Source organism: Crocodylus porosus, unplaced genomic scaffold, assembly GCF_001723895.1.
Source record: "Crocodylus porosus isolate Cpor-Errol unplaced genomic scaffold, CroPor_comp1, whole genome shotgun sequence".
NCBI lineage: Eukaryota > Metazoa > Chordata > Crocodylia > Crocodylidae > Crocodylus > Crocodylus porosus.
This window is the reverse complement of record NW_017728916.1, coordinates 24,537,646-24,559,809: the sequence shown is the minus strand read 5'-3', so window position 1 is coordinate 24,559,809 and position 22,164 is coordinate 24,537,646. Positions and strand designations below refer to the sequence as shown.

The 22,164-nt window shown below is 44.9% G+C and overlaps 1 protein-coding gene across 1 annotated transcript in view; it reads right to left on the bottom strand.

Annotated features, from left to right (window-relative positions):
* Positions 1 to 22,164, bottom strand: part of BRWD3 (bromodomain and WD repeat domain containing 3) — a 103,451-nt gene that overhangs the window by 7,798 nt on the left and 73,489 nt on the right. Inside the window, exons 34-39 of the mRNA XM_019536493.1 lie at positions 20,800 to 20,856; positions 19,922 to 20,062; positions 19,185 to 19,337; positions 6,008 to 6,171; positions 4,990 to 5,087; positions 712 to 867 (exon numbers count right to left, since the gene is read on the bottom strand). Coding sequence (XP_019392038.1) covers positions 712 to 867; positions 4,990 to 5,087; positions 6,008 to 6,171; positions 19,185 to 19,337; positions 19,922 to 20,062; positions 20,800 to 20,856 — 769 coding nt within the window. The remainder of the gene's footprint in view (positions 1 to 711; positions 868 to 4,989; positions 5,088 to 6,007; positions 6,172 to 19,184; positions 19,338 to 19,921; positions 20,063 to 20,799; positions 20,857 to 22,164) is intronic.

Below are 22,164 nucleotides of genomic sequence, written 5' to 3'. Positions count from 1 at the left end.
AGTTATGTGGGTGCTCATTTAGGACTAAAAATCCTTTTCTTTTCACAGTTAACAATGCATTGTTTGCAAGAGTTAAAAACCAACATTCATCCTTTGGAAGAGAAGACCTACTAGACAACAAAAAACATCCTTCTGTTTACAAAACAGTCATATGATAAACACAGGTATCTGTCCCTGTAATAAAACGGTCACAGTTTCGCCAGATGTATACTAGTCCACCCTTACCCCAGTGAAGAGCCTGGCTCTTGTGAAATATTACTTAACAATACACATGATTTGTCCAGTGTATTTATGTTCCTTGCCACATCCACTTAATTTTGTCTCTCACAAATAGCAACTTTAAAAATACTTTTTAAAAAATTTCCATTCAGTTTCAAAATGTTGAGTAAAACATCTGCTATTTTTTAGCATCCTTTTGGAAATGCTATTGTTCCCCCACATTTCTCTGAGAGTTAAACTCTTTCCATCAGGCAAAACTTTAAAGAGAGTCATGAATCTTTGGAGTATATTTATCCTATAATTTAAACTACAGTTTTCATGAATGTAAGAACAAGCTTATTTCACTTTGCCACATTTCAGGGACAGAAGTTTAATACTGCATCTAGACAGAAAGATCACACTTACAGTTGAGATACAAGAACCATTTTCTTTTAAGAAAACAAAACATCCAAAGAAAAGAAAATAATATTTTTGTCTTAGGATTTTTATCACCTTGCTTAACTGGTGTGGATTTACTCCTGACAGGCCTGTTTTTCCCTGGATCAACATTGTTTCCACTTCGGTTCTGTGCATTTGAGCCAGAGGAAGAGGGCTGGCCTTCTCTCTCGCCAACAGCTGGACCCAGAGGTTCCTCCGTAGTATCTGAAACTTAAAAGCACAACATTACAAACCAATAGCAACAGCAAAAAGCAATCTCCCTCATCTCTCTTGCCAGAGTGGTAGTGCCAGGACACTGCTAACAAGAAGATTTCAGATGTACAAAGAAGCTCCATCCTAGGCTTTATTAACACAAGAGACTGAACAAATCTATTTTGCTCTGAAAGCTCCACAAGTAACTTCCTAGGAACTTAGGGACCCTTACGGCATGGACACATATAACACTTAGAATGGTAAACCCTAAGGGCGTTTTTAAATGTGCAGCGGGACATGGGGCCAGGTGCTTTAATTAGTGAGTCATGCTAATTAAAAGCACCTGTGCATCAGTGTCGCCATGCATCCCTGTGCTGAAAAAAATGGTGGTGGGGGCACTTTGGACTAAAGGTCATCGAATGTGTTTTATTTCAAAGCACACTGCTGTCATTTTTTCAGCACAGAGATGCACAGTGACACTGACCCACGTGATGCACAAGGCTGTTTGAGTGCGTCTATTTCTGTGCTCCAGCAGACTTGGCAATGCGCTGGATTTCCAGTGCGTTGGACCAGGCTCCGCACATGTGTATAGGAGCCTTAAGTGGACAGAAATACACACCTGTTAAATTGGTTTAAATATGCTTGGAACAGTTCAAAAGTGAACATGGAAAATGTTTAATATATATTATATTAAACTGATTCACTGGGAACCAGTTCAGTGTTTTGTGCAGACACCAAGCCTTCTGTGACAGGGGTGTTGTCACTCTTCCAGGCATCCCATGCTGCCTTGGCTCCTCTGCACCCCCTCCCTCCCAACACTGCTAAAACTGGCCGCTCTGGTATGTAGCCAGAACTCTACTGCTCCTTCATTTTCCTTTTGGGTGCTTGTACACGTGACAAAAAATTGGTCATTTTGTGGTTTAAATGTGTCATGCTGTACAAGTGCAGAGCCGGCCTGCGTCTCCCATGGCCAGGGGGCAAGCTGCCAGTGGGCTAAGCAGCCCTGAGCTGCAGTGGGCCTTGGTTCTTTCTTCTGCATCGGTGGCACCCCCTGCATGGGCTGCTAGTGAGCAGGTGCTGGCCCAGCTCAGGCTAGGGTGAACAGTCGGATCTGGCCGGGTACTGCCTCTAAGCTGGGACAGCACCTGCACATTATCAACACTTCAACACTGTCTCTCACCCCGTCCTCATTAAAAAACTGAGGGACTGTGGTGTCGACACCTACATAGTCAAATGGGTCACCAACTGGCTGGAGGGCCGCACCCAAAGAGTAGTGGTGGATGGGTCATTTTCGACTTGGAGGGATGTGGGCAGCGGGGTCCCGCAGGGCTTGGTCCTCGGGCCCCCACTGTTCAACATCTTCATCAGTGACTTGGACGAGGGAGTAAAAAGCACCCTGTTCAAATTTGCAGATGACACTAAGATGTGGGGGGATGTGGGCATGCTAGAAGGGAGGAATAGGCTGCAATCAGACCTAGACAGGTTGCAGGGGTGGGCGGATGAGAATAGGATGGGATTCAACAACGACAGGTTCAAGCTGACGCACTTGGGGAGGAAGAACCAGCTCCATACCTACAGGCTGGGGAACTCCCTTCTTGTCAGCACAGAGGCAGAAAAGGATCTTGGAGTCATCATTGATGCCAAGATGAACATGGGCCGGCAGTGTGGGGATGCAGTCAGGAAGGCCAACCGCACCTTGTCATGCATCCACAGATGCATCTCAAGCAGGTCCAAGGAGGTGATACTCCCCCTCTATGCGGCACTGGTCAGGCCGCAGCTGGAGTACTGCATCCAGTTCTGGGCGCCGCACTTCAAGAGGGTTGTGGACAACATGGAGAGGGTCCAGAGGAGGCCACTCGCATGATCAGGGGGCAGCAGGGCAGGCCCTATGGGGAGAGGCTCAGAGCCCTGAACCTGTTCAGCCGCCACAAGAGAAGGTTGAGGGGGGATCTAGTGGCCTGTTACAAGCTAGTCAGAGGGGACCAGCAGGCACTGGGGGAGTCCTTGTTCCCCCAAGTGCTACCAGGAGTGACTAGAAATAACGGTCACAAGCTGGCAGAGGGTAGATTCAGATTAGACATCAGGACGCGCTACTTCACTGTCAGGGCAGCTAGGATCTGGAACCAACTTCCAAGCGAAGTGGTGCTGGCTCCTACACTGGGGGTCTTTAAGACCAGGCTAGACAATCACCTTGCTGGGGTCGTTTGACCCCAGTACTCTTTCCTGCCATGGCAGGGGGTTGGACTTGATGATCTGCTCAGGACCCTTCTGACCCTACAAACTATGAAACTATAATGCAATTGGGAGGCCCTAAGAGGCGCATCACCACTGTGGAGGGAAGGACAGGGGCCCCTTGCAGCTCAGGGCCCACCAGCAGCTCACCCCCTAGCTCCAGGAGAGGTGGGCAGGCTCTGTGGGGGGAGGGAGAGGGAGAAGGATTGGGCCCCTCACCACACACTTCCTGAGTGGTAGGGGGCCTGGTCCTTCCCTCTGCAGCTGTGGCACCCCCCAGAGATACCCAGGCAGGGTGCTAGCTGCACAGGTGGTTGCCCCAGCTTGCAGGCAGCACCTGTCAGATCCAACTCTTCCCCAAGTTGGCTCCCTGTGCTGCGTCAGCTTGCATGGGCAGACTGTGCTGAAATGAAAAAAAGCAGTGAGGGGCCTAATCCCATTTTTAACCCAGAGTTTGCCTGCCTCTGCCGTGGCCTGGGAGTAAGCTGCCTGTGGGCCCTGAGCTGCAGGGGACCCTGGTCCTTCCCTTCACAGTGGTGCCACTCTTTGGGGCTAACCAGGTAGGCTGCTAGTGTGCAAGTGCTGCCCCAGCTTGGAGGCTGCACCCATGGGCTAGCAGCTTACCTGGGCAGCCTCAGGGGGTGCCACTCCACGGAAGGAATGACTGGGGCCCCCTGCAACTCAAAGGCCATCAGCCTACCAGCAGCTCAGCCCCTGGCTGCAAGAGACGTGGGCAAGCTCTGTGAAAAGAAAAAAAAAAAAGGATTGGGCCCCTCACTGGAACATGGAAGCCCCTAAACTGAAACAGTGGGTTTTTAAATCGTCACAATTAAAAACCCATGGTTTCAATTTAGGGCACTAAATCCTTGTCACGTGTACAAGCACCCTTTGTTATTACTTTTGATCACTGAGCAGCCTTGCACGGCTTGTTCAATAAAACCTATTTGTCTAACAACCAGCTCTGATCTCAGTCAATACTCAACTATGGCCCCTCATCATACACCCCAACACCTTGACGCCAAAATACATAGGGCCCAAGCACTTTGCCCTTCCCCTATCCAAGTCAGGCAAGCACACTGTAAACTGGTCTTTTGCAGACTACTGAAGCTTACTGAACTTATGCTTAGGAAACAAGGGAAAGTGACAAGGTCACCCACCTGCTGGGACTTGCAAAATCACCCACCTGCTGGGACTTGCAAAACATGGGTGCAAGCACTCCCTTCACTCCACTTGTCCAGTCTGAGGCCTGCTGGGCTGGGTGCTCACTCCTACCCCTGGTGTCAGAGCTACAACACTTCCCTAAATTGTGGGCCTGTTCCCAAACACTGATATTTGGGAACAATTTGATTGTTGTGTGTGTCCACATCTTTAGTTTGTGCCTAATCTATGTAAACCTCATGTATGTGACTGAACAGCAGTCAGATTCAAGCCTGAGACAGATACATACAAGGTTTTTGTTTAAGCTCAGCACTAAGGGCATTTTTACATATGATCTGGGGGTGGAGAGGGGCTTTAATAAGAGTGGCTCTAAGAACTGCTCTAATAAAAGCATCCACAGTGTCTCATGTATCAGTACTCTGTGCTTCAAAATGGTGGCAGAGAAACTAACCACAGCTTGAACGAGCTTTAAGCGCCCCTGCCACCATTCTGAAGCAAGGGGACAGTGATGCACAAGATGCAGAGGCTGAATGTAGTGCACTAATTAGCATGCTCTAGCAGACTTGATTAAAATCGAGTCTACTCCAACACACTGTAGTTGCAGAGTGCCAGAGCAGTCTCCCTTCACATGTACACACTAAGTGTCTCAGTCTTTTCATCACTTGGCAATTACAAGGAGGCACTTGTGCTTTTCCTTGGGTGCTGCCATATGTTGACTTTTAAAAAAATTATTATTATTATTACACTTACCATGAGATGAAACTGATGAACTAGTCCTAGTCAAAGGCAGTGAGGTATTCTGGTTGGTTTTAGGCTGCATCTTCATTTGTTTCTGCTTCCCTTTAGGGCTGAACACATGAAACATCCACACAGAGTTAAAATTGTTAACCAAAAAAATTTTTTTTTTTTTTTTTTTAACAATGATTGTCCTAATTTGCAGTGGTAGGAGTGAGATTTAAATCTGCAACACAAGTAGTCTTGATTCTCTATCAAATTGTAGTAGCAAAGTAAAGTAAAAACATGATTGAACTCAAAGGAATACAACTTTTCAAGAACAAGTTTTATCTTAGTGCTTCTTAAAAGGGATATTCAATTTGCTTTGCTACTTAACATGGTTTCATCCAACTTTAAACTGAAGGTATTGCTTGCAGTGAGCATTACAAGTGCTGACACCACACTGATTATTCAGACAAGAAGATCATCCACTGCACTCAGTCAACCGTAGACAACATAACGGTGAAGAGTTTCTGAAAAATTTGCTTTAGTCACATACTCAAGTTATTGGGCTAGACAAACAGCTAACTAGATGAAAGCCCACAGCCTCCATTATATAAAACGTCAGATGATCTAATGGCCCCTTGTTACCTTCAAGCCTATGGATCTAGGTGCATCTTAAAATCTGAAGCCTAATTACATAAAAAGTGACAAGGAAATATTGATCATGACAAGGCTTGATTTGCATGTTTCAAATCAAGGGAATTTGCAACCCAGGGTCAACAGCCATCACATGCAGACAGAAAATATGTTGATTTTGCATTCTGTCTAGAGATAGTGCTTCTGAATGTATAGCACTCCTGACAGTAATGCAAAACAGAAGACAAACACAAAATAAGTGCTAGTGTGGGATTTGAATTCAAGGTTTTCCACCTACACAAGAGACTGCAGTATAAATTGGTCTATATATGTTATTGACTTGTTAGGTCTATTTCCCGGTAAAATAAAGACTTCTGAAATCTGTAGACAGTGAACCTTGCTTTCAATAAGTTACCTGGATGCTCTGCTGCTAGATGGTGAACTACTACTGCTTCTTAGTCGTTTTCGGTATCGTGGCCGCTTTCTCTTCTGATGCTGCATTGCAGACTTGTATTCAGCGATAATGTTCTTCATGTGATTTTCAAATAAGGCAGATAGTCTAAGTGTCATGCTGTAGATCTAGAGAAAAAAAGTTAGTCACACTTAGTGACAACTGTGTAAATGAGATCAATGCAGTAAAAACAGTGTTGCAAAAATACAGAGAAATAGATCAGTCTCAATAATACAAAAGCAAAATCTCTGTAGCGAGAAAGATCTTTAACCGTATACTAAATATCAGTATTTTAGAAAATAATGAAGTGCTTTAAACTGAGGGCTTAAAATAAATTAAAATATAATTATTTGTTGTATAGAACAAATAGATGAAAAATGTGATTAATGAGGTTCCTTAATAGAAAAAAGGAGAGAAAAAATACACTCAAATTCCTGAAGTATCATACTGCTGGCTATTCAGGCCCATAGGCTGTCTCCCATCTTACACTGGAGATTCTTTACACACAACATGTCTAAGCTAAAGCCTTTCCTCTAAATCCTCAGAATTAAAATATTCAACCATGTCCCTATCTTGCATCACAATTATTGTGGAATATCCTGCTCCTCTTATATCTACCCATAATGTTGCTGGAATGATAACTTGATTTGCTCCATCACTTGGACCATATCACCCCATGCTCCACTGGCTCTAGCTTCTCTATCACAAATATAAAATCACTTGTCTTCACACTTTCACAGCCCTTCACTTGTCCTCTGCCCATCTCTCATTCAATAATCAAAGGTCTACCTCCCACCAATAGCCTACAATGACAGTCTTCATTTCCCATCTGATCAATTTTCAAATAGCACCTGTGCTTTATTTTATGATGGCTTTCATGCTTACAAGAAGCTCTCTTCCCATTAGCCTCCTTCAAAGTCTAATTTGCCATAATAGCTGCCAAATACTTAGTTGTTAGGCTTCTGATATACTAACAAATACTAAAAGGTGTTAGGCTTAGCTTAGCAGGGAACTCTTCAGTGAGCTAAAACACAGAAAGGAAGGTTACTTATAAGAAGTGGAAACTTGGACAAATGACTAGGGAAGTGTATGAGTATTGCTTGAATATGCAGGGATGAAAATCAGATAGACCAACTGGAGCACAACTGGAGTTGCAGCTAGCAAGGGACATGAAGAGTAACCAGAAGGATAAAAAGAGGAAGATCAGGAAAAGTGTGGGTCCGTTACTGAATGGGGGAGGCAACCTAGAGACTGACGATGCAGAAAAGGCTGAAGTACTCGATGCCTTTTTCACCTCAGTCTTCACAGGCAAGGTCAGCTCCCAGACTACGGCATTTGGCAGCACAGTTTGGGGAGGAGCTGAGGAGCTGACAGTGGTGAAAGAACAAATGAGGAACTATTGAGTAAAGCTGGACATGTACCAAGTCCATGGGACTGGATGTGAAGCACCTGAAGGTGCTAAAGGAGTAGGCTGATGGGACAGCAGAGCTGCTGGCCATTATCTTTGAAAACTCATGACAACTGGGAGAGGTCCCAGGTGAATGGAAAAGGGCAAACAGAGTGCTTATCTTTAAGAAAGGAAAGGAGGATCTAGAGAGCTACAGACCAATCAGCCTCACCTCAGTCCCTGGAAAAAAATGGAGCAGGTCCTCAAGGAACTTGGTGGAGAAGATGATTAGGAACAGTCAGCATGAATTCATCAAGGGCAAGCCATGCCTGACCAACCTGATTGCTTTCTATGATGAGAGGACTAGCTATATGGACACCAGGAGATCAGCAGACATGATATACCTTGACTTTAACAAGGCTTTTAATACAGTTTCCCACAATATTATGGCAAAGAAGCTCAGGAATTACAAGTTGGATGAATGAATTGTAAGGTGGATAGGAAACTGGTTGAATCATCAGGCTCAGAAAGTCTAGCTTAGTAAGCTAGCTTAGAAAGTCTATCAATAGCTCAATTTCTAGTTGGCTGCCAGTATCAAGTGGAGTGCCCCATGGGTTGGTCTTGGGGCCAGTTTTGTTCAGTATCTTCATGAACAATCTGGAAGATGGGACAGAGAGCACCCCCAGCAAGGGTTACAGTGGATAATAAGCTGAATATAAACCAACAGTGTGCCCTTGTTGCCAAGAAGGTTAATGGCATACTGGGCTGCATTAGTAGAAGTGTTGCCAGCCAATCAAGAGAAATGATTATTCCCCTCTATCTGGCATTGGTGAAACCAAATCTGGAGTACTGTGTTCAGTTTTGGCCTCCTCACTACAGAAAGGATGTGGACAAATTGGAGAGAGTCCTGCAGAGGGCAATGAAAATAGTTAGTGGGCCATGGCATGTGAATTTTGAGGAGAGGCTGAGGGAATTGGGCTTATTTAGGAGAAGAGAAGAGTGAGAAATAACAGCCTTTAGCTACCTGAAGCAGGGTTCCAAAGGGGATGGAGCTAGACTGTTCTCAGTGGTGGAAGGTGACAGAACAAGGAGCAATGGTCAAGTTGCAGCAAGGGAAGTTTAGGTTAGATATTGGGAAAAACTGTCACAGGGAGGACTGTGAACACTGTGAAGCACTGGAACAGGTTACCCAGAGAGGCTGTGGAATGTCCTTCCCTGAAGATTTTGAAGATCTAGCTAGACAAAGCCTTGGCTGGGATGACATAATTGGGGATGATCCTGCTCTGAGCAGGGGTTTGGACCAGATGACCTCCCAAGGTACCTTCCAAAACCAATTTTCTATGATGTGTGAAGACCACTTCCTATTAAATTAAACTGTGTTTTGTTGCCTTTTTCTTTACTCCTCAACACATCTGTTATTGCTTGTTTATAGTTGGGCTGGAAGTTCCTTGGCACAGGAAGCATGTTTTGTTTTGCTTCTATAGTGCTATCCTGATCCACAACTAGCATTCTTAGTCACCCTGCCCAACTGTTTTACCTTTAAGACTAAGGAATTTTAAGACATACAGGGCGCACCTACTTGCGCCACTATGGTGCTATTGTTACGGCACCATCACTTAGTACTTCCCTTTGGAAGTACTAAAAGATGGCACAGTTACAGCCAATACTGTGCCGTTCACATGGTCATTTTTAGGCACTACATTGCCATAGTGAAGTGCTATAATGAGGCAGTGTGTTGTTACAGCGACATAGCTGCAGCATCATGGTTTTTGCCCACAGATGGTACATTGCCATAGCACGTTGTTAGAGTGACATAGCATCACAGGTAGACAGATGGACATACTAAGTAGGGCTGTGCAAAATTTCACTGGATATTTCATTTCAAAGCTGTTTTGATGCGTTTCGAGCTTGAAACAGCAAAATTGAAATGAAACAAAGCCTTTGAAACAGCTTTGAAATGAAACAAGGGCACTCTAAATGTTTTGAAAGTTTTGAAATGTTTTAAGTTTCGAAGCCGGGCTTACTTGGCTTCAGCAGCCTCCTATTATCTGGCACAGCCCCCACCCTCCTGGGTGTGCAGGCCCCTAGATCTGCGTGCTGGATGACAGCATGCTGTTTGCTGCCAGCTGGGGCCAGTAGCAGCACCAGTCTTCCTGGTACTTGGCACAGGCTGCACCAGATCACAGGAAGCTGCTGCTGCTGCCTGGGACCGGCGCTGGGCACAGCCTGCACCCAACACCGGGAAGATTGGTGCTGCTGCTGACCCCAGGCAGCAGAACCAGCCTCCTGTCATCCGTCAGGCAGATCGGAGGCCCGCAGCCCCTGGATGACTCTGGCACAGCCCTGCAGCCCTCCCATGGGCAAGGGCCCCCAGATCTGTGGTCCAGAAGATAGGAGGCTGCCGCTGCCAGCAAGAGAGAGGAGTTTTGCTTGTTAACATCTTGAGGTGCAGTCTCCCAGAAACCTCTGCACCTATCTCCTTGAATCTTGACAGGCTTCATGCTCTCAGAAGAGCATCCCTGCAAGTTTCATCTGAATCAGGCAAAAATCGACAAAGTTCTAGGCATTTTCATGATTCCCCACTATAGCTTATGGGCGAAACATCAAAACAGTGTTGAAACAGTAAAACAGTTTTGACAAAATGAAATGGAGCAGCGCTTTCGAAACTAAACGGAACAGAATTCGAAGCGGAACACTGCTGTTTCGCACTATTAAGGTCTATCTAATCCCAAATGCCAGCAATATTTTATTCTTAATACTCTTCAGACATTCTACTTTCTGTGTAGCAACAATACGCAAAATTATAACCAGCATTTTCTCCAAATGTGTTAAATGGTGTGTGCATGAGCTGCTTTTGTCAGGACTTGGGGATTGGGTCACTATATATTTAATAGGCTATTTATGTCATTCCTTTACTATTTCTGCTTGGCTTCTGCCAAGCAAAATAACAGGAATTATTACAACAAAAGCCAAGGCTGTGATGGAACTCCAGCTGGCTACAAATATCAAGAATAAAAAGTCTTTTTTTAGACATGAGGAGCCAGAGGAAAAGCACTGGAGCCCTGCTAAACCAGATGGGACAACTGATGACCAACGTCCAGGAAAAAACAAACTTGCTAAATGGGTACTTTGCAACAGTTTTTCACCAGTCCCATGGGACGCCCCTGCCCACTACGGGACAGGGAGGTCCGGGTAAAGGAGATTCCTTACCCTCCGTCGAAGCTGACCTCATGAAGGAACGCCTTGAGAGGCTGGATACCTTCAAGTCAGCCAGCCCTGATGGTTTACACCCGAGGGTACTCAAGGAGCTGACAAGCATCATAGCTCAGCCTCTGGCATGGATCTTTGAGAACTTCTGGTGCTCTGGCGAAGTGTCCGAGGACTGGAAGAAGGCCAAAATGGTACCTATCTTCAAGAAAGGGAGGAAAGTGGATATAGCAAACTACAGGCCCATCAGCCTGACCTCTATCCAGGGGAAGGTCTTGGAAAAGATTATCAAAGATGCCATCCTTAACAGACTGGCTGACGGCAACATCCTGAGGAATAGCCAGACAGGTTTGCTGCAGGTAGGACTTGCTTGACCAATCTCATTTCCTTTTATGACCAGGTGACCTGTCACCTGGACAAGGGGGAAGAGATTAATGTCATATAGCTTGACTTTAAAAGAGCTTTCAATCTGGTATCCCATGATCACCTCTTAGCAAAATTGGTTAACAGTGGCCTTGGCCTCACCACGATGCACTGGCTGGGGAATTGGCTCCGTGGTAGGACCCAGAGGGTGGTGGTTGACGGAAGTCAATCGTCGTGGTGCACTGACCAGGGGGGTCCCTCAAGTCTCTGTCCTAGGGTCTATACTATGGAACATCTTCATTAATGATGTAGACATTGGTGTCAGAAGCAGACTGGCCAAATTCGACAATGACACCAAACTCTGTCGTAAAGCATCCACACCTGAGGACAGGAGGGTGATCCAGGCAGATCTTGACAGGTTTGGGAAATGGGTCGGATGAGAACCTGGTGTTTAACACTGAAAAATGCAAAGTTCTCCACCTTGGGAGGAAAAACCTGCAGCACGCTTATAGACCCAGTAATGCTGTACTGGTTAGCACGACAGACGAAAGGGACTTGGGGGTCATGACTGACCACAAGATGACCACGAGCCATCAATGTGACGCTGCGGCTAGTAAAGTAAGCAAAAAGCTGACTTGCACCCACAAATGCTTCTCAAGCAAATCCCAGGACATCATTCTCTCACTGTATTCGGCCTTGGTGAGGCTGCAGCTGGAGTACTGTGCCCAGTTTTGGGGTCCACAATTCAAAAAGGATGTGGAGAAGCTTGAGAGAGTGCAAAGGAGAGCCATGCACGTGATCAGAGGTCAGGAAAACAGACCTTATGATGAGAGGCTGAGAGTCATGGGACTCTTCAGCCTGGAAAAGCGCAGGCTTAGGGGTGATCTGGTGGCCACCTACAAGTTTATCAAGGGTGCTCACCAGGATCTGGGGGAATGTCTCTTCACCAGAGCAGCCCAAGGGATGACAAGGTTGAATGGTCACAAACTTCTCCATGACCGTCTCAGGCTGGACATAAGGAAGAACTTCTTCACTGTCCGAGTCCCCAAGGTTTGGAATAGACTGCCACCGGAGGTGGTTCAAGTACCTACTTGGAACGCCTTCAAGAGACATTTGGATGTTTATCATGCTGGGATCCTATGATCCCTGCTGACTTCCTGCTGCTGGGGCAGGGGGCTGGACCCGATCTCAGGGGTCCCTTCCAGCCCTAGTGTCTATGAAATCTATGAACAGGATTATTTCAGAACTTGTTCTTAGACATGAACAACTACTGAACTCCATATCAATCGATGTATTAACATTTTATTTAGAACCTACATCTGCCCTCCCCTACCCCCACCAATTTGTAATTTGACAGTGGAAAACACTAATTCTAATATGTTTTCAAGCTTGTACAATACCAAAAAGTGAGCTAAGAAACACTGAAAAATAATGTACTATGTTGGCACAAATAAAAACCTATACTGTTCACTTAACCAGTTTTGGCAGCATAATTTTATCTAGTTAAAACAATCTGCACATTCCAATGCTTTAATCTCCATAACTGAAATGCAAGAAAAAAAAAAAGAAAGAAAAAAGCCCTACTTAGGGAACAAGGGACTGGTTGAGGCCTTAAGTAGTTTCACAGTTGGTAGTGTCAGAAGGGACCTGAGCATATCAAGTCCAACCCCCTCCCATGGGCAGAAAAGAATGCTGGAGTCAAATAACCCCAGCTAGGTGGCTGTCTAGCCTCCTTTTGAAGACCCCCGGGTAGGAGTGAGCACCACTTCCCTTGGAAGTTGGTTCCAGATCCTAGCCGCCCTAACTGTGAAGTAGTGCCTCCTGATGTCTAGCCTGAACCTACTCTCCGTCAACCTATGGCCATTATTCCTTGTTACTCCCAGTAGCGCTCGGGGGAACAGGGACTCTCCCACTGCCTGCTGGTCCCCCTTGGCCAGTTTATAGACAACCACCAGTTCCTCTCTCAGACTTCTCTTGTGCAGGCTGAACAGATTCAGGTCCTGTAGCCTCTCCTTGTAGGGTCTGCCCTGCTGCCCCCTGATCATGCAAGTGGCCCTCCTCTGAACCCTCTCAATGCTGTCCATATCCCTCCTGAAGTGCGGCGCCCAGAACTGGATGCAGTACTCCAGCTGCGGCCTGATCAATGTCATATAGAGGAGGAAGATCACCTCCTTGGACCTGCTCATGATGCATTTGTGGATACATAACAAGGTGTGGTTAGCCTTCCTGACTGTCTCCACGTTGGCGGCCCAAGTTAATCTTGGAATCTATAACAACTCCAAGATCCTTTTCTGCCTCTGTGCTGATGAGAAGGGAGTTCCCCAGCTTGTAGGTGTGCTGCTGGTTCTTTCTCCCTAGGTGCAGCACCCTGCACTTGTCAGTATTGAATCCCATCTTATTCTCATCCTGTAACCTGTCCAGATCCAACTGCAGCCTATTCCTCCCTTCTAGCATGCCCACTTCTCCCCACATCTTAATGTCATCTGCGAATTTGAACAAGGTGCTTTTCACCCCCTCATCCAAGTCGCTGATGAAGATGTTGAACAGTACGGGCCCGAGGACCAAGCCCTGGGGGACCCCACTGCCCACATCCCCCCAGGTCGAATAAGACCCGTCCGCCACCACCCTCTGGGTGCGGCCCTCCAGCCAACTAGTGACCCATTTGACTGTGTAGGTGTCGATGCCACAGTCTCCTAGTTTTTTCAAGAGAATGGGGTGAGAGACAGTGTTGAAGGCCTTCCTAAAGTCCAGAAAGACTACGTGCACTGTGACACCTGCGTCCAAGGATTTTGTGACCTGGTCATAGAAGGGCACCAGGTTGCTGTGACAGGACCTGCCTCTAATGAACCTATGTTGGTTGCCCCTAAGCATGCACTCCCCTGCTTGCTCCTCACAGATGTGCACCTGGATAATTTTCTCAAAGAGCTTCCCCAGGACTGAGGTAAGACTAACAGGTCTGTAATTTCCTGGGTCCTCCTTCCTCCCTTTTTTGAAAATGGGGACCACACGGGCCCTTTTTTCCAGTCCTCTGGCACCTTTGTTGAAAAGTAATTCCACTTTTCAACAAAGCACCCAAACTACCAGGGGCCCCTGGTGCCCCAGGATGTCTAAAAACTGTGTGGACAGCTGGGGTTGCATGCAATTTTTAAAATGTCCTGGATTAGAGAGATTCTCAAACCCCAAAGCCTGAGGCTGGGGCTGTCAATCAGCCAACCATTGGCCCTGGTCCTTGAACTGAGCCTGGGGTTGTCCCAGGGCCAGGCCTGACGATAAACTGACTGTTAACATTAGCCCTGACAACCCTGGGTCTTGGGGCTACCCCCAGCCTGATCTCTGGGATCAAGCTAAGGGCAACTCCAAGCTGAACTGAGACCTGGGTCTGCCTGTACCAGATTCTGATACTCTGCTAAGCATCAGGTACAGCTCCAAGGTCCAGGATAGATCACCTCCTGACCAATCTGCAGAATGAGGACTGAGGCAGCTCTACCGTGATGCGACTGAGATATGAGGAATTTTATGCCTACCCCAAAACATCACATATCTGGCACAAATGGACATCCAATGTTTGGGATGGGGCATAAAATTGTCTGATCCCAACTGCACCATTATTTTAACATCTGTCAGGGGCTTTAGTGTCCTATCAAGGTAAGTGACAAAAGAGAAAAACAGCTGTACAGTTGGAGCAGAGTAGCATGAAAGAAGTTGATGTGATGCATAATGATGCCTATTCAAGTGAAACACTGAGGAAACTGATTTTCTGCTTACTAAGTCAAAGATACCACTGATTATACATTTTTTTCTGAGACTGTGGGCCACCGACAAGTGTTGTCTCTATTGCATCAAAATTCCTGCCTGCACAAAAAAGTACGAAGTCATCACCACAAATCAGCTTTGGCTTCCTTGTCAGAAATTGAACAATTGTCAAAAATCCAAGTCAGAAATTGAAAGAGTGTGTCATGTTCAGAGCCTTAAGGAATGCCATTCTTTGTGGTTCATGCAACTGTTGAGAAGGACCCAAAAAAATTTATTGGGTAGAAACTCCTCTATGAAGTGCATAAGCTGATGAACCTGTGAGTAATTATCAGAGCTTCAATACCAAACCATGTTACTATACTGGATTATAAACTGCAATAAACTGCCCCATATTCTTCCTTTGCTTCAAAAGCTGATTCAGTGTAATCTGCTGCAGATAACAGTGGATCTTCAATGAAACAGTACAGGCAGGAGCTGGCTTACTCATTCAGTAAAAGGTTTTCTGCTATGAGTTTAATTCTTCCAGAAATCACATACCGAGTTTAAATAGCTTAGAGAGCAAAATTTGGTTATAGCTACAAGGGTAATCCCAGTTTAATGTTTGACGATGGTGACTACATTTGCTGCCTTCTACAAATGTAGACTTCAGCTGTAAGAAAGGCATAATACAAGCTAGCTTAAGCAATATGGGCCAGCAGAAGCAAGATGTTCAGGATGGAAGGCTCCTGATGGGTTTTTTCAGTTCACAAAATTTGACAGGTTGAATCAGGGCCTCAATCCATATCATTTACTTTTATAAATCTCCAGTCTCAAAATAAATCCAGGTAAACACATGATTTATTGGTTCAACCAATGGTGCTCAATCTTCTGGTCCTGTGGGCCAGATGAGCAATGCAGAGCAGGTCTATGGGCTAGATTAGGTCCTGCACTGGCTCTGCCAGGACCCATACACTCAGGTGTGGTCCCAGAGGCCTGTGCCATCCCTGCCTGCCAGGAACAGGCTCTGGAAGCAGGAGGGCCATGATATCCAGCTGCAGGGCACTTCATGGGTCCAAAAATTTAGCAGCAGAGGAGTGCCACCACCTCCCCGCTGCCAAATTTTCAGACCCCATGAGCCAGATGATCTGGAGCCAGAGGCCAAGCACCCCAGATTAGAACATTCAGTGTTTGCCGATGCTTCTGGTTTGAGCGCAAGAAATTGACCTCTTCCAGAATCTCATGTGACCTCCACTGGTGTACCCTGTCCAGCCTGAAATTCCAGTCACTGACAATCCTATTTTAAATCAGTTTTAAATCCTTGAGGGAGATGTTCACTTTTTTTATCCCAACCTGAATTCCAAGTTCCGACAGGCTTGAGGAGTGGCTTACATTGAAACTCCAACAATAGCACTGCAGAATGCAAGAACCTAAAACAAGGGGAGGGTGGTGAACTGGCTGCAAAGTCTGTTAAAGACTTCTGTGAAAATTTCAGCCAACTATTAGTGATGTCTAGACTGGAAAAAACAGAGGCAACTCTCTGATGGAGAACCGAAGTGCAGGGAAAAACCCAAGGACACAGTGTATGAGAACTATGGAAATCTTTGAATCCCATACCAAGTCTATAAAAGAACCCTATCATCTAGATTGGAAAGTAACTGATTCTTTACTGTCAAAGAGCAGTAATAAACCACACAGATGTCCATTCATGCACAGCCATACCCTCTAAGAAGAAATAAGAACTACCCCAATCACATAGGGCATCCTCCTGCAAAAAAGAACTGGAAGAGCTTTATAGACATTTACAATGGCCATATCTTACATAGGATTTATGCTTCCACTAAATTTTTATTCTGAGATCAGACGAAGCTGCTGTCTTAAAGACTGACACCTGAGACTTAACACAGGAAACAAACCTGTGGTGTTGACTCAGTGTCAAATCAGAAAGCTGAAAGCCAGAGATCTCAGTGTCCTGCTTATGCACTTCTTGTATGAAAGAAACTAGTATGTCCTTTTCAGCCACAATATGATAAACATGTAGCCTGGCTGGCACAAAGACCTCAGTGCTGAACTTCAGAACCATAGCTCACATATAGTGAAGTCATTTTTGCTGTGAATAATGATGTTCCTTACTCAGGGAGAGCCCCTTGCTTTAGAGTCATCTAGCACCCAGACTGTACATGAAGGTCTGGGTGAAGCAAGCTCCCTCTATCCTGTATCTGAGAGTACTTATGTCAAAATTATCTATCATATGGGGATTACCAGAATTCTTCACACTGAGTTCTGTCTCACTTAATCCTGTGGGATCAGAAGTATAGGGAAGAAGCCATACAGGTGACCTCTGGATCAGAAGACAAGGAAAGCACCAAACAAGCAGAATGTATAGAGGCTTTACTTGCAGCAGAAGGACTAGCTTTTCCTGTTAACATCCTACGCAAACAAGTCAGCAAGGATGAGACAGAAAAAGCAAGCCCCTGATCTACTAATGGTGTAGTCAGACGGATCTGATGAGACTGTCTAGCTTGGTATTCTGAAGACCTGGAAGGTTCACTGAAGACAAGTGTATATGATGCAAAGATGTACCAGGATCACAGGATTTCTTTCCTTCACATGGGGACAGATCTCCCTCTACCCTGCCTGCTAATATAAAACATTACTATGGTGTTGTCTCTCATACATGATGCCCAGAAATGTAGGAATCTCCAGTTTGCAGCTATCCCTGGTGAAATCTGGCATGCAGTGTCGACCCCACCCCCTCCAAAAAAAATCCCAAAAAACCAACAAACCAAACTGGTAGTCATGGAACCAAGAATTGAGAGTCAGTTTTTACTGTCATCATGGTGCAGCTCTCAACCAGCTTCTTGTGGGCTAAGATCAAGTTTAGCTCTTGTAAGGACTGGAACCATTCCTGGGGAAAGTAGGGCCATTTCTTATGGTTCCTTTGAATTCAAGGCTCTGCCCAGGAATCAGACTGGACTTGTGCTAATTGACAGATCCAGAGTACAAAAGAGCTACATTGTGGTTTTTAGGGTCACACGAGTCAGTCATCCAGATAGGGTTAGACAATGACTCCTGAGGTATGTGGCAGCAGCGAAGAGAACTGTAGTGAAGTGGGACTGTCGAAAGGCCAAAGAGGACACTGTACTGGTAGAGGTCCAGAAATATTTTCTATGCGAGGGTCTAACAGCAATATGGAAATAAGCATCCTGTAAATCAACAGACTATCTTCCGGATAGTCATTAGGCCACCGCTACTCAGATGGCCTAGTGACCACTAGGCCACCTTGAACACGAGCCTGCAAATGAAGGCACTGAGCTTTCTTACATCCAAGATGAAATGCCCTTTGTCTTTTGGAACCAGGAAGTTACCACTGGAGAATCTATGCCCTCTGAGAATCAGGAGTACTTCTACTGCCCCAAAGGCTACCAGAGACTATAGTCTGCTGTAGCAAAGTTCTGTGAGAAGGGTCTTTAAGAAAAAGGACAGAGAAGGGGCATTTGGCACGGGTAGCAAACCAAACAGTATATCCAGTCATGACAATATCCAGAACTAAGTAGTCAGATATAACAATTTGGATCTATGCAAATGGAAAGCAGCCAGGTGGTTGTTGAAGGGAAGAGAGGAGCAGATAAGATCATTTGGTGCAGTCTTGCTATCTGAAATATGCTGCAAGACAGCCAATGCAACTGAGGAATACTGGTACTTATGGAATTACTGATGCTTTCTGGACAGTTCTGCAGATTGACACACAAGGACAGGAGGAATGCTAAGAATGCTTATGGATAGAATATAGCTAATATTCCAGTTTCATCTTGCAGATAAATTCCAAGGGAACAAAAACTATCCCTGAAATCTTTTCATATGTGAAGCACATGGTAAGCGTTCATGATAAACAGCTCTGAGCCCTCCAATATGAGGTTACTCCATGGTATATTTGGACCTACTTAGGAAAAAAACAATCCTTGCAGCCAGAAGGAATGTCTCACAATAACAGCTGTAGCCATGGATGTCAAAGGCAGTATCAACAGCGTTTACAACTGCTTGAAGGAAAATGTTTACTACCACATACCCATTTAGAAGAGGGGGCACATGTGGCACAGTAAAAAATAAACAGGGTTGGGGATATTCAAAAGGGTGCCAAACTTCATCTGAAATAACTGCAGAGAGAAAAACAATGGAAAGAAGTGTTTCTAAGGAAGGCTTCAAACAAGCTTGTTGGCTGTGAACACAAGCTGATGTTAAGTGCTATGTCTGGTGCTGAGTTGGCTGAGAAGAACCAAAAAGCAGGAAGCATGCACACTGCCCTCTTGCTCTTTGATGCAAAACTTAAGGAAGGTTTGGGGCTATTGTGAGCCACGCTGTTATAGCAAAACGTCTCCTACTGAATGTCTGAGGTGCACGCATACCCACAGAATATGGAATCACTCAAAGGAGGACAAGATCTGTATCACTTACCCGTGACTTTTTATTTGGAGTGTAAGCTTTTGAATTGCAGAATATTAAGCGAATATCCTTGTAAAATTCCAGAGGACTCGTATAGTTTCCAGCTTCCAAAGTTTCTTTCACAGTGCTGAAGTCCATAGGAGTGTCTACAATATCTCGGTAGTCCTAAGAGAATAATGTTAAAAAATATATTAACAATTAGGCAATTGATGGGAACCAGTGATAAGCGAATATCACCCATTTTAATTCAACCCCATTTAGTCACTTACCTCTCAACTTACCCTAACCCTCTAACAATCAGACTGTTCCACAGCTTCAATTTTTTACTTAAATTTTCTAGCTACAAGAAAAGGCTCTAGAGTTCACATTTCATCACAGCTGCAAATGAGTTTAACAGGTTAATCCACTTCCTCTGAACTCAGCACCACTAATAGGATGTCTCTTGCAGTTTTCACTTAAGCAACTGGGATTAGGAATAGTACAAGGGTATGAAGCAAGACTGAAGTACAGTGAAAGAGCATTATTGGGGGACAGGTCATATTTCCAGTCTGTACTGACCCTAGACTCAATCCCAGGCTATTATTCTTTTACTTTTTCAGAGCAAATACATTTATTTGTGAAAGAAGAAAGACTGACTGGGAACTCAAAGTTCAGAGACATGCCCAGCAATGTGGTGAATATGAATTCTTATGACTGAAATATTACACTACAAACTCTTTTTACGTTATAGAAATAAGAAATACACTTACGGGATAGGAGAAGAGATCAACTGGCTGCCTAAAAGGCTCAGAGTCTTCACGTTCATAAATTAAGTTTAACAACTGTTTGCATTGCTCTTTCCAAGCATCAGGGCTTGCTTTGACATGTTGCCTTTTTATTGGCCGTCTTACCTGAAGATTTTAAAGGAAACAAAACAAAAGCTTTATTTCATTACCTTTCAGAATATATAGATTTCCCTATTGGCTTCGGCCTAAAATTGATATCCATTTTGCTCAAGTCATACTTCAAAACTTAAGTCTATAATTTAAAATATTAAAAAATAAATAAAACACTCTGTTTACAGTACAGCAGCATGGAGTATGAAATATAATGTAAATATATTCTTTATTCTAATAATGTGCTCAAACTTTAACCCATACATAATTTCATGTACCAGAGGGCTGGGTCAGAGCTTTGTTTTTCAGAAACACCAGAATGCCTTGTCATCGTAAGAGATATTTATAGAGCTTCCCATGATAATTAATGAGTAAGCATTAATAGTTAAGATTAATATTAACAACCTCTTCTGACCATTAGTACAGAAACCATATGTTTATATAGTAAAAAAATTCTATTTTTGTCCACTTCCATCATCTTCTGACTGACAAAACACAAGGAGACAGAAAACTGAATTAATACTCTGTTATAGATGGCGAAGAATCAGGAGAGTAACAACTACTGAACAATCTCATTACTTTCCATACCAAAAAGGAAGATGATTCTGCATGTTTAACGTAATGCATTGAGACAGTCACAGTATGTGTACAGCTAAGCCTTTCAAGACCTAAAAAAGTATAGTTAATTCCAAGTACTATTTCACCTCCCTTCCTCATAAATAAAATAAACCCTATAGAAATTATTTACTCACTCTTCTTTTCCCAGAGGAGGTTCCAGGAGCATCTGAATCTACATCTACTTCTGCCACCTAAAGGAAAGGGTAATGATTACGTTCACTCACAAATAACAGCATGTAGAATTAAAGCAAAATTAAAACAAAACAGCTAAGTGTTACTCGAGGGTCACACTTTCCTTAGACCAACTCATGAAACTCTGTTTCTTGTATTTCAAAAGGCGCTCATGAGGTCATAAAAGGGCACAGTGAACCCTAAATTTGGCATTAAAGGGGTACTGATTTTCTTAATTTCAGTATTAAGAAATTAGTTTGGACAAATAAACCTATACCTTGCAGGTTCAGGATCTAAGATGACAATACACAAAGTACCTCCGAAGCTAATATGGGCTCTGTTTAGACACCAGGGGTTTCCTCCTGCAGCAAGTATTAAATTTCAGTTCACTGCAACAGCGATTAAGGCAAGACTAAAAACAAATCTTGTGTTTCCTTCACACGGAGCTGTTATTCTACTGCATGTATTCTGTCCTATTATAAAAAGCTGTGAATGATGTGTGAAGTTTATTCATTTGTTACAGACACTCAGATAGCAATCCGTTTTCATTCAAAGATGTGAAAACAATTACAACATTAGGGGTGCGCTGATATATTGCTTCGCTATTGGATCAGCACCAGTAAAAGGAGAAATGATGTTATCAGTTATTGGGTTTTTTTGGTCATTGTAGCCAATAATTATGGCTACGTTGCCCAGAGCACCCTGGAAAACGCAATCCAGTTCCCACACACCACCAGTGGCCCAAGCCACTGACAGACTACAGGTCCCAGCAAGCAGCGGGAAATGGAAGGGGCACCAGGCAGAGGTCACAGGGTGCTGCGCTCAGCAACAAGGGATGGTTATTGGCTAGAGGTGCACCGATACATTGGTCTCATATCAGATCAGTACAGATATAAAGAAATTTGCCTGTATTGGAAATCGGCCCGATACAGCCAATAATTTGGCTGATAAACGCCCCTGCGTGGGCGCAGCCACAGTGCAGCATGCAGGCAGTGAGGAGCAGAGCCCGGCAGCATGGAGAGCTGCATGCGGCTGGTAAGTCTGTTGTGGTGGAAGGGGAGGGAAGGGATGTTGGGGGGCAGATCAATACCCCTCATGGTAAGGCAGGGAGTGGGCAGGGGCAGGTGCTGTCTAGCCAGGGCACAGGACGGAGCTGTGGCTCGTTGGGAGTGGGGATGTGACTCCAACTGCTGCGCACACCCCAGGAGGGCACAGGGGGAGGGGGTTGGGGTGGCGGTCGTCTCCCAGGTTGGTGAGGGGCGGGGTGGGGAAGGGCTGGAGCTGGGGCTGTACTGGGCTCTTCATGGCAGGGGCTCACAGTTGGGGGC